Source organism: Nomascus leucogenys, chromosome 18 (assembly GCF_006542625.1).
Source record: "Nomascus leucogenys isolate Asia chromosome 18, Asia_NLE_v1, whole genome shotgun sequence".
In the NCBI taxonomy this organism is placed as follows: domain Eukaryota; kingdom Metazoa; phylum Chordata; class Mammalia; order Primates; family Hylobatidae; genus Nomascus; species Nomascus leucogenys.
In genome coordinates this window covers 65,467,689-65,480,995 of record NC_044398.1, presented here as the reverse complement: position 1 = coordinate 65,480,995, position 13,307 = coordinate 65,467,689, and the positions used below count along the sequence as shown (strand labels likewise).

The following is a 13,307-nucleotide window of genomic DNA, read 5'->3' as shown; positions in this document are numbered from 1 at the left end:
TTTTTTTGTATTTTTAGTAGAGACGGGGTTTCACCATGCTGGCCAGACTGCTCTCAAACTCCTGACCTCAGGCAATCCGCCTGCCTCGCCCTCCCAAAGTGCTGGGATTATAGACGTGGGCCACTGTGCCCAGCCATGTTTATGTTTTTCCATCTTTTATAAGCCCAGATAACTGAATAGGGTCTAACATATCTTGAATGATCAAATGGACATCACACCTGTCAGACACTATGTACTATTTCTAAAGAAACATAAGAGACTTTCAGTAGAAAAATATTTTAAATGATAAATTTCTAGAAATCATGTCCTTTGCAGTAACGTGGATGCAGCTGGAGGCCATCATCCTAAGTGATTTAATGCAGAAACAGAAAATCAAATACCGCATATTCTCACTATGTTTAGCGAGAGCTAAACATAGGGTACACATGGACATAAAGGTAAGAACAACACACACTGAGGACTCCAAAAGCAGGAAGTGAAAGTGGGAAAGGGTTGAAAAACTATTTAATACCTATTGGGTAGTATGTTCACTATTTGGGTGACAGGTTCAACTGAAGCCCAAACCTCAGCATCACACGATATACCCACGTAACAAACCTGCACATGGCTAGGTACAGTGCCTCATGCCTGTAATCCCAGCACTTTGGGAGGCCAAGACGGCTGGATCACTTGAAGTCAGGAGTTTGAGACCAGCCTGACCAACATGGTGAAACTCAAGTCTCTACTAAAAATAAAAAGAAAAAATTTAAAAAGAAGAAAATTAGCCAAGCGTGGTGGCATGCACCTGTAATCCCAGCTGCTTGGGAGGCTGTGGCAGAAGGATTGCTTGAGCCTGGGACGTGGAGGTTGCAGTGAGCTGAGATCACATCACTGCACTCCAGCCTGGTCGACAGTGAGACGCTTAAAAAAAAAAAACCAAAAAGCCAAAAAAAAAAAAAACACCAAAAATCAAACCTGCATATGTACCTCCTGAATCTAAGTTAAAAAAAAAAAAAAAAGATAAGGTTCTAAACCTACATCAAAAGCCTTTTTGTTAATTTGGATTACTCTGCTTATTCAATAGACTTTTAATGAGATTCTCCAATTACCTCTAAAAATAACTTGCTGTAATGTTTACAATAAAAAGTTTTGAGAAGGAAATAGTGTTATAGTTCCATCATGTAATGTGTATAAATTCTCACTTCTAAATAGACACAAGCTATCTCTGACCACCATCTTGTGGCAGAACAAAGAAACTGCAATTTATCAGTCATTGGAGCAAGACATGAAATACCATGTAACCTTCAAAAATAGCACTGTTACTTAACTTTAGGAGTATGAATGTTCTAAACACCTACTCTGTGCTAGGTACTTTACCTAATTTACTTCTATAATCCTCACAACCACACCACAAGGTAGAGCCCTTTATTGCAAATTTAAAAACTACAAAAAAACATTTTTTTTTTTTTTTTGAGATGGAGTCTCGCTCTGTCACCCAGGCTGGAGTGCTAGAGTGCAGTGGCGCGATCTCAGCTCACTGCAAGCTCTGCCTCCCGGGTTCACGCCATTCTCCTGCCTCAGCCTCTCCGAGCAGCTGGGATTACAGGCGCCCGCCACCACGCCAGGCTAATTTTTTTTTATATTTTTAGTAGAGATGGGGTTTCACTGTGGTCTCGATCTCCTGACCTCGTGATCCACCCGCCTCGGCCTCCCAAAGTGCTGGGATTACAAGCGTGAGCCACCGCGCCCAGCCAACAATGTTTTTTAATAAACAAAGAGGTTAAGAAATTTACCCAAGATTGGCCGGGCGCAGTGGCTTATGCCTGTAATCCCAGCACTTTGGTAGGCTCAGGCAGGTGGATCACGAGGTCAGGAGTTTGAGACCAGCCTGGCCAACATAGTGAACCCCCGTCTCTACTAAAAATACAAAAATTAGCCGGGCGTGGCGCGTGCCTGTAATCCCAGCTACCCAGGAGGCTGAGGCAGGAGAATTGCTTGAACCCGGGAGGCGGAGGTTGCAGTAAGCCAAGATCGCGCCATTACACTCCAGCCTGGTCAACAACAGTGAACCTCTGCCTTAAAAAAAAAAAAAATCTGTTAAAATAAGAAATTTACCCAAGATTATAGTTAAGAAAAATGCTGGGGGAGGATCTGAACCGAAGTTTAATTACAAAGCCCCAACTCTTCCACTAGGTACCCCATGGAAACTATTTATTGTTTCCAAGGTCCTCATGGCTAAACTGTTTGCTGATGATCATACTAGATAGTCCAAAGAAAAATCCCATTTACAACACTAACCTTCTGTATGCTGTTTGTGCTTACCTCATGTGTACACCCTTCAACGGTTTCAACTGATTGTACCTTGACTCTGGGCATCAGGTCTGCCAAACTTAAAAAAAAATTGTTTAAAGTTACACAAAAACAAATTACTTTTCTATAATTTGATAATAAGCCTCACATTGTACTGTTAAGTACAATGACACTATCCAATCATAGTATTCCAAATACTATGATTAAGTATAATGTAAAATGACACTATCCAATCATCAGTATTCCAAATAGGAAAAACCTTGGCTATTAAGAATACATAGAAATGTTTTCACATTATGCAAATATATGCTGAAAATTAAAAATGACCAGTTAACATCTTTTATTACAGACACAGAATAGACTGCCAAGTGATTATTCAAATAATTATGTCAGCTTAGTTCCAATAACTATTTTGAATAAAAAGTACCTCTACCAAGCACTGTCACCACTTCAAAACATAAGCTGGTTATAAACCACTACACAATAGAAAGAATAAAATAAACTAGCCCAATTCATTTGTTGCTATTATTTATAGAAGTGTTCCTGGCCAGGCACAGTGGCTCACACCTGTAATCTCAACACTTTGGGAGGCTGCAGCGGGTGGATCACTTGAGCCCAGGAGTTCAAGACCAGCCTGGGCAACATGGCAAAAACTCACTACAAAAAACCTCAAAAATTAGTATACGTGGTGGCACGCGCCTATAGTCCCAGCTACTCAAGAGGTTGAGGCAGGAGAATCACCTGACCCTGGGGAGGCTGAGACTGCAATGAGCTGTGATCACACCACTGCACTCCCGCCTGGGTGACAGAGTGAGACAATGTCTCAAAAAAAAAAAAAAGTTCCTTATTCTCATCAAAATCCTACATTATGCTCATCTAGGCTCTCTGTTTAGACTCTGAAAAGGCAAAACTGGATAAACCGAAGAAAAATAGATGTATTTCTGTGCTAGATTCATTATTATCTTACTGTACTTCTAAGATTTAAGTCAATAATATTACTTTGGACAAACTCAAAAGTTACAAACAAGTAACAATGACTTTAAACTACAAATATTATTTTGTAACTTATTATAGTAGCCTGGGAAAACGGTGCATCTTAAATATTCCAGTGACACATCTATCACCATTTATAGGAGATAATTTTACTAACTATAACAAAAGTTAACTGGTTTTAAAAAAAAAAATCACAGAAATTGTAAACTCTTCATGGTAGTGCCAAGTTCAAATATGAAACATTAGAAGGGAGAAGCAAAGTTTTAAAGATCATTACCACAATAGAAAACAGGTCAACCAAGGGTACTGGCATCAACTTTTAGAAAGCTCCAGCTTCCAAAATCAGATAAATACCAGCGATTCCAGCCACAGATACCTATAGCAGGAGTCTTGAGATGCACAGCCACTCTACTCTATATGCAACTATGAAAATCTAATTCCCTCTAATGTTCCTTCCCACTTATTCCTTTCACTGAGTTAGCTTTATTTTTTCCTTTTATTCCACTTTTCCAGTTATCCTCTTCCCGAGGCATTACAAATAAAGAAAATGTATTTCTTTAAAAAAAAAATCACGTTTTAAGATTTTTTTCTCAAAACTGGATTCTAAAGTATTAAAAGATGAGTATTTTCTATATTGCTTTCCAATTCCCCAAACTTAGGTAAGTGTTCTACATTTACATGCCTGTATAAAAATAGAAAGAATATCTTCATTTCTCTAACATGGGCATATATCTAAGTAGCAACATGGAGACAATTTTTAAAACCTCATGTAACCACCTGAATTATGAGTTACTAACATTTAGGACTTTGGAAATATTACCTTAAGTCTTCAGTTATTGACTCTTCTATCCTGGGCTTCTTTCCAAAAATGGGTTCATCTGTACCTTCGAAATCTACATCTCTCTTATTTTTTCCATTATTAGTTGATTCTGATTGTAATTTACCATCAAAATGTTTCCTGAAAAGTAAATAGTTTGGAATGAATTCTGCAGTATCCACTTTTACTTTAAGAGCAACATCATAATATACTGCTCTATACCATCAACAGAAAGTCATGTTTTAAATAGATGAATGTTACAAACAACAACTGGCTGAAGCCCAGAATACCTTAACTTTATAACTAGTAAAACTGAATACTACTGCATTTGTATTTCATTTTTCTTTGAAGGTTTAAAATTATCTTAAAATTCACACTAACATAACTATTAAATATATTTTCTTTAAAACTGTAAATCAAAACACCATTAGACATTAACATGAGTTACCTTTAACAAACATTTAATGCTTTGTCTAAAGGCATGATACTACTATTTGGAAGAAAATTTTTTTGTGATTAGATTTGCTGGTCAAAAGTAGTGACAATAAATGACGTTTGGAGCCGGGCACGGTGGCTCATACCTGTAATCCAATCACTTTGGGAGGCCGAGGTGGATGATCACTTGAGGTCGGGAGTTAGAGACCAGCCTGGACAGCGTGGCAAAATCCCATCTCTACTAAAAATAAAAAAATGAGCTGGGTATGATGGCACATGCCTGTAGTCCCAGCTACTCGAGAGGCTAAGACAGGTGAACTGCTTGAACCCAGGAGGCAGAGGCTGCAGTAAGCTGAGATCGCGCCACCGCACTCCAGCCTGGGAGACAGAGCAAGACTGTCTCAAAAAAAAAAAAAAAAAAAAAAAAATAGATGTTTGGTACACTAATATCCATAAGGGAATTCAATCTGACCTTTACCTCATCATACACAAAAATCAATTCCATGTGAATTTTAGATCTGTGAAAAGGCAAAAACAACAAAGAATCTAGAAGATAAAATGAGAAAATTATCTTCCGGAATCTTAACCAGGACAGAAAATTAGGCGTGAGGATTATAAATCCATTTTTAAAAGATAAACCAATTAAAAAAATGAGCAAATGATTTATTGGGCACTTTAGAAAAGAGGATATTCAAATGGGCAACAGGCACATGAAAAGCAGCTCAACATCATTACTTACAACAGAACTGTAAATCAGATATTAGGTCAGTGGCTCAAACTTTTTGGTTTCAGAATCCTTTCTCAGTCTTAAAAGTTATGAGAAACTCTAATGAATTTTATGTGGTTGTATCTATTGATACTTGCAGTGTTAGATATTAAAACTAAAAATGTTTTAAATACTTATTAATTCACTTTAAAATGGCAACAGTCAAACCACTACATATTAACATGAGTAACATTTTTGGTAAAAAATAACTATTTTCTAAAGAAATGTTAATGAGAATGGCATAGTTTTTATATTTTTGCAAATCTCTCATGTCTGGCTTAACAGAAACAGCAGGTCTCACCTGTTTCTGTATTCAACTTGCTATGACACATTGTTTTGGTCAAAGCATATGAAGAAAAATCTAGCTTTATACAGATATGTAACTAAAAAAGGACAGGGTATTTTAATAGACTTTTCGGAAAATTGTGACTTTGCCCCTCTGATCCTGTAACAAAACAGTCACACTCAGAACTGCTATCCCATTTACAGTCATGAATTGTGCAAACAATGTTGAGCCAAAGCCGAACACAAAAATATATTTTGTATGATTCCACTTACATAACAGTCCCAAACAAAAACACTAACACATGTTATCAGGATAGTTATTTTTCTAAGGGACACAGAGGGGTTGTAATATTCTATTTTTTTGCACAGAATGGTGGCTGCATGGATGTGTTCCACACACTCTAAAAATCCATCCCATAATCTGCACACTTTTCTTTATGTTTTATTTAAACAATTTTTAGGCCAGGCACGGTGACTCATGCCTGTAATCCCAGCACTTTGGGAGGCCAAGACGGGCAGATCACAAGGTCAGGAGATCCAGACCATCCTGGCTAACATGGTGAAACCCCATGTCTACCAAAAATACAAAAAATTAGCCGGGTGTGGTGGTGGGCACCTGTAGTCCCAGCTACTCGGGAGGCTGAGGCAGGAGAATGGTGTGAACCTTGGGGGTGGAGCCTGCAGTGAGCCGAGATTGCACCACTGTACTCCAGCCTGGGCAACAGAGCAAGACTCTATCTCAAAAAAAAAAAAAAAAAAAAAAGACTTTTTAATAAAGGGTAACACAATACTGATCCATATGCTTGAACAACCTTTCCATAATGAAGTCCATTCTTTGATACTTAGCAAAACCTAAAATTTGTAAATTCTGTCACTCCCAATTTTGCGAAAAAGCTATTCATTCTAGTCCCATTTTTGTTGCTGACTACTTATGTGAACCTCTTCTGGACAGGCCATCAACATCCTTGGGCCTCAGTAAAACAAGACATTTGGACAATAACTGAGATCCTTTCTAGGTGTAACATTCTATTATTCTCTCTCTGGGTAAGCAACAACTAAGCCACTATATTTAAAACATTCTATTAGGAGCTGCTTAAAGTCTATAAAACAAAGAAACATGAAAGTTCCCAAACCTTTGAGAAACTGAAATTCATGGTAGAACACTTCTGGTCAGATGTGCTATATTATTCTTTAATATTCCATGTCAGACTTTTAGGACTCTAGTTATTTATTTCTCTCATAGCTTGGTATGTATGTCACATGTGGAACTTGCACACAAACATCTGAGTTATCCAGAAAGGCTGCAAATGAAGTGTTGTAGATAACCAGCTTACTTTTTAAGGATAAGGTTTTAATTTATTGAAACCATCTGAGAATGTTATTCCTCTTAGTTCCTAAGGGTAGCATGCTCTATATATAGCACAAGAAAGAGCACCAAATTGGCCATTAAACCCAAACAACAAATTTGGCCAACATCTAATTATAACTTATTGGCCAACAAACCCAAACTGGGATAACTAGCCTGTAACTACAGAGGATAAAAATCAATCTCTAACCTATAGAGGAATTTGGCAACACCTAGCAACACATTCTAAAATGTTAAGGTCATGAAATTCAAAGACTAGTAGAGACAAAAAAGACATGACAACCAAATCACTTAATCCTATATAGAATTATTTCCTTATAAGGGACATTAAAGCAATTGGCAAAATCTGGATAAGTCTGATTAGGTAACAGTACTGTATCAATATATAATTTCCTAATTTTGATAACTATAAACTGAACTGTGGTTATATAAAAGAATGCTCTCATTTTCAGAAAATACACACTAAACAACTTAGAAATCTAGAGGTAAATGGGCAACATACCTGCAACTTACTCTAAACAGTTCAGAAAAAATTATATATCCACAAACATACACATATACATATGCATTATGGGAAGAAAGAGGAAGGGAGGATAAAGTAAATGTGGTAAAATGTTAAAATTTAGAATATTTGAGTGAAGGTGTACAAGAATTTTGGTGCCATTCTTATATATTTTCTTTAAGTCTGAAATTATGTCAAATAAGAAGTTTTTTCAAGTACTCACACTACCTGAAATGACATTTAGTACTAACTGTAATAAAAGTTAAGCAGTGACCATCGTGCACAACCATTGTATCTCGCCTAGAGAAGAACATGTGCCAAGCAGAAGTATTTGGTCTTTTTAAACTTTTATTTTAGGTTTGGGGGTACATGTGAAGGTTTGCTACGCGGGTAAACACGTCATGGGGGTTTGTTGTACATATTATTTCATCATCTAGGTATTAAGGCCAGTGCCCAAGAGTTATCTTTTCTGCTCCTCTCCCTCCAAGTAGACCCCAGTGTGTTGTTTCCTTCTTTGTGTTCGTAAGTTATCTTTTAGCTCCCATTTATAAGCGAGAACATGAGGTATTTGGTTTTCTGTTTCTGCATTAGTTTGCTAAGGATGGTAGCCTCCAGCTCCATCCATGTTCCTGCAAGAGACATGATCTCATTCTTTTTCATGGCTGCATAATATTTCATGGTGTATGTATACCACATTTTCTTTATCCAATTTGTCATTGATGGGCATTTGGGTTGATTCCATGTCTTTGCTATTGTGAATAGTGCTGCAATGAACATCCACATGCATGTGTCTTCATGGTAGAATGCTTTATATTCCTGTGGGTATATACCCAGTAACGGGATTGCTGGGTCTAATGGTATATCTGTTTTTAGTTCTTTGATGAACTGCCATACTGCCTTCCACAACGGTTGAACTGATTTACACTCCCACCAACAGTTATAAGTGATCCCTTTTCTCTGCAACCTTGACAGCATCTGTTTTTTTTTTAGTTTCTGGTAATAGCCATTCTGACTGGTGTTAGATGGTATCTCATTTATGGTTTTGATTTGCAATTCTCTAATGATCAGTGATACTGAGCTTTTTTTATATGCTTTTTGGCCCCACGTATGTCTTCTTTTGAGAAATGTCTGTTCATGTCCTTTGCCCATCTTTTAATAGGGTTGTTTTTCTCCTGTAAATTTAAGTTCCTTATAAATGCTGCATATTAGACCTTTGTCAAATGCATAGTTTGCAAAAATTTTCTCCCATTCTGTGGGTTGTCTGTTTACTCTGTTGATAGTTTCTTTTGCTGTATGGAAGCTCTTAAGTTTAATTAGATCCCATTTGTCAATTTTTGCTTTTGTTGCAATGGCTTTTGGTGTCTTTGTCATCAAATCTTTGCCCGTTCCTAGGTCCAGGATGATACTGCCTAGGTTGTCTTCCAGGGTGTAGTTTTGGGTTTTACATTTGTCTTTAATCCACCTTGAGTTGATTTTTAAACATGGTGTAAAGAAGGGGTCCACCTTCAATTTTCTGCATATGGCTAGCCAGTTATCCCAGCACCATTTATTGAACAGCGAGTCTTTTCTCCACTGCTTCGTTTTGTTAGCTCTGTCAAAGATCAGATGGTTGCAGATGCGCGGCCTTACTTCTAGCTCTCTATTCTGTTCCATTGGTCAATGTGCCTGTTTTTGTACCAGTATCATGCTGTTTGGTTACTGTAGCTTTGTAGTATAGTTTGAAGTAGGGTAATGTGATGCCTCCAGCTTTGTTCTTTTTGCTTAGGACTGCCTTGGCTATTTTTGGTTCCATATAAATTTTAAAGTAGTTTTTTCTAGTTCTGTGAAGAATGTCATTGGTAGTTTGATAGGAATAGCACTGAATCTGTACCTTGCTTTGGGCACTATAGCCATTTCGATGATACTGATTCTTCCTATTCATGAGCATAGGGTGTTTTTCCACTTGTTTGTGTCTTCTCTGATTTCTTTGAACAGTATTTTGTAATTCTCATTGCATATATCTTTCACCTCCCTGGTTAGCTGTACTTCTAGGGTGTGTGTGTAGGAGGGGGGAGATGTGTGGCAATTGTGAATGAGATTGCCTCTCTTACCTGGCTCTCGGTCTGGCTATTGTTGGTGTATAAGAATGCTAGTCATTTTTGTACACTAATTTTTGTATCCTGCAGCTTTGCTGAAGTTGTTTGTCAGCTGAAGGAGTGTTTGGGCCCAGACTATGGCGTTTCCTACACATTGAATTACGTTGTCTGCAAACAGTTTGACTTCCTCTCTTCCTATTTGGATGCCCTTTCTTTCTTTCTTTTGCCTAACTGCTCCGGCTAGGACTTCCAATACTATGTTGAATAGAAGTGGTGAGAGGGCAGCCTTGCCTCGTGTCAGTTTTCAAGGGGAATGCTTCCAGCTTTCACTTGTTCAGTATAATGTTGGTTGTGGGTTTGTCATAGATGGCTCTATTATATTGAGGTATGTTCCTTCAATACCTAGGTTATTGAGAGTTTTTAACACGAAGGGGTGTTGAATTTTATCGAGGGCCTTTTCCGCATCTATTGAAATAATCATGTGGTTTTTTGTCTTTAGTTCTGTTCATGTGATGAATCACATTTATTGATATTTGTATGTTGAACAAACCTTGCATCCTGGGGATGAAGCCTACTTGATCATGGTGGATTAGCTTTTTGATGTGCTGCTGGATTTGATTTGCAAGTATTCTGCTGAGGATTTTTGCATTGATGTTCATCAAGGATAGCGGCCTGAAGTTTGTTTGTTTTTTTTTTTTTTGGTGATTTTTTTTTTTTTTATTATACTTTAGGTTTTAGGGTACATGTGCACAATGTGCAGGTTTGTTACATATGTATCCATGTGCCATGTTGTTTTGCTACACCCATTAACTCGTCATTTAGCATTAGGTATATCTCCTAATGCTGTCCCTCTCCCCTCCCCCTACCCCACAACAGTCCCCAGAGTGTGATGTTCCCCTTCCTGTATCCATGAGTTCTCATTGTTCAATTCCCACCTATGAGTGAGAACATGCGGTGTTTGGTTTTTTGTCCTTGCGATAGTTTACTGAGAATGATGTTTTCCAGTTTCATCCATGTCCCTACAAAGGACACCAACTCATCATTTTTTATGGCTGCATAGTATTCCATGGTGTATATGTGCCACATTTTCAACCATTGTGGAAGTCAGTGTGGCGATTCCTCAGGGATCTAGAACTAGAAATACCATTTGACCCAGCCATCCCATTACTGGCTATATAGCCAAAGGACTATAAATCATGCTGCTATAAAGACACATGCACACGTATGTTTATTGCGGCACTATTCACAATAGCAAAGACTTGGAACCAACCCAAATGTCCAACAACGATAGACTGGATTAAGAAAATGTGGCACATATACACCACAGCCTGAAGTTTTTTGTGGTTGTGTCTCTGCCCATTTTTGATATCAAGATGATGCTGGCCTCACAGAATAAGTTGGGGAGGAGTCTTTCCTCCTCAATTTTTATGAATAATATCTGTAGGAATGCTACCAGCATTTCTTTGTACATCTGGTAGAATTCTGCTGTGAATCCATCAGGTCCTGGGCTTTTTTTGGTGGGAAGGCTATTTATTACTGATTTAATTTTGGAGCTTGCTACTGGTCTGCTTAGGGAATCAATTTCTTCCTGGGTCAGTCTTGGGAGGATGTATGTGTCTAAGAATTTATCCACCTCTTGTAGGTTTTCTAGTTTGTATGTGTAGAGGTGTTCATAATAGTTTGTGATGGTTGTTTTTATTTCTGTGGAGTCAGTAGTAACATTTCTGTTATAACTTCTAACTGTGTTTATTTGATTTCTGCCAGGGTATAAAACAATGATGTAAGCATTCCACAGGTTTTTTTTTTTTTTTCAAGTTGGGTCCCGGCTGTATTATCCAGGGTGGCCCCAGCCTCCCTAGTAGCTGGGACTACAGGCATAAGCCACTGCCCCCAGCTCCACAGTCTTATACTTCTCTGTACAATTACATGTAAGTATAAATACAGACTATTTTTAAAATGCTAGTGTAGAACAACAACCTTCTCAGTTGATGGAGATTTGTATGAAGTACACATATACTCAGAAATAGTTCTATTCTGAGAGCTACAAAGAAGTTAACCTGATAGTAATCTCCAGTGGATTAACTATTGCTCTATGCCACAACGGAATATGGGTTTTTGTTGTTGTTGTTGTTGTCTCAGTCTCAAAAAATATATATAATAATAATCATCATTACAAATATTTGTCAAAATGATTTTAGACTATCTGGGCAACCTGTTTAACACAATGAAAAGCACCAGTTTAAAAAGGATCAGATGCACACGTAAAAAATAAAACCATACAAGGATTTGAAGAAAACATGACAAAAAATCCAAGAGCAACAAGAATGACAAATGTGACTGTATTAAAATTTTTCTGAATGACAAAACATTGGGGAAAATATTTGCAATTTACATTAGAGGAATAATATCCCTAGTCCATAAAGAGGTCCTAAAAATTAAAAAGGACCAACTATTAATTTTTTTAAAGATGAAAAAAAGTATGAACAATTCACAAAATCAAATAGCCTCTGAATGTACGATGCTTTGCTTCATTCATACAAAAAGAAATATAAATTAACACGAATTGAAATACAATTTCTCATCGATCTCACTGACAAAAATCCAAGTTCAATACACTGTGAAAAAGGCCATAAAGTACTCTCACACATTACTGTATCAACTTTTTATTGCTGCTGTAACAAATTACCACAAACCCAGTGGCTTAAAATGGGCCCCCAACCTCCGGGCAGTTCATGGCCTGTTAGGAAACCAGGCTGCATAGCAGGAGGTGAGCAGCGAGTGAGTGAACATTACCGCCTGAGTTCTGCCTCCAGTCAGATCAGCAGCAGCATTAGATTCTCATGGGAGCACAAACCCTGCTGTAAACTGTACATGTGAAGAATCTAGGTTTCACGCTCCTTATGAGAATCTAATGCCTGATGATCTGAGGTGGAAGAGTCTCAACCTGAAACCATCCCCCTACTGCTGGTCTGTGGAAAAACTTTCTTCCATGAAACCAGCCCTTGATGCTAAAAAGGTTGGGGATGGTTGGCTTAAAATAGGACAAATTTACTGTTTTATAGTTCAGAAAGAAAGAAGTGCAATATAGGTCTTATAAGACCAAAATTAGGGTGCTGTGTTGGCAGGGCTGTGTTCCTACCTGAAGGCTCTGGGGGAAAATCCATTTCCTTGCCACTTCCACTTCTAGAGATCACCCACATTTTCCGGCTTATGACCCTGTTCCTCCACCTTTAAAGTCAGCCAGAGCCCTTCTAATGTTGCTGTCTTTCTGGTTCTCTCCCTTCAGCTTCTTTCTTTCACTTTTGGTCCCACTTGGATAATCCAGAATTCTCTCTCCACCTCAAGGTCAACTGATTAGCAGCATGAACTCCATCTGCAACTTTCTCCTTTGCCAAGTAACCTAACAATTTCAAGCGTTCTAGGGATTGGGACATGAACATCACTGTGGGACTGTCATTGCTACCACACTGTTGAAAACACAAAATGGTACATCTCCTGTGGAGAGGAATTTGGCTACATCTAGCAAAAATGCCTACTTAGTTACTCTCTTTGACCTAGTAATTCCGCTTCTAAGAATCTATTCCAAAGATAAAATGGCAAACAACAACAACAAGAAACAGACTTGTACAAAACAGACATTGTTGCATCATTTGTAACAGCAAAAGACTGAAAATAATACCATGTTCATTCAGAGAACATTGATTGAAAGACTGCAACTATGCAGTTGTTAAAAAAAAAAAAACAGCTCTCTACATATTGATATACGATGATCTCTTGGT

At 37.9% G+C, this 13,307-nt stretch overlaps 1 protein-coding gene across 1 annotated transcript in view; it reads right to left on the bottom strand.

Moving 5' to 3' along the window:
* The window catches only part of MTREX (Mtr4 exosome RNA helicase), a 118,856-nt gene that overhangs the window by 99,351 nt on the left and 6,198 nt on the right, over window positions 1–13,307 (bottom strand). Inside the window, exons 2-3 of the mRNA XM_030798497.1 lie at window positions 4,103–4,240; window positions 2,302–2,368 (exon numbers count right to left, since the gene is read on the bottom strand). Coding sequence (XP_030654357.1) covers window positions 2,302–2,368; window positions 4,103–4,240 — 205 coding nt within the window. The remainder of the gene's footprint in view (window positions 1–2,301; window positions 2,369–4,102; window positions 4,241–13,307) is intronic.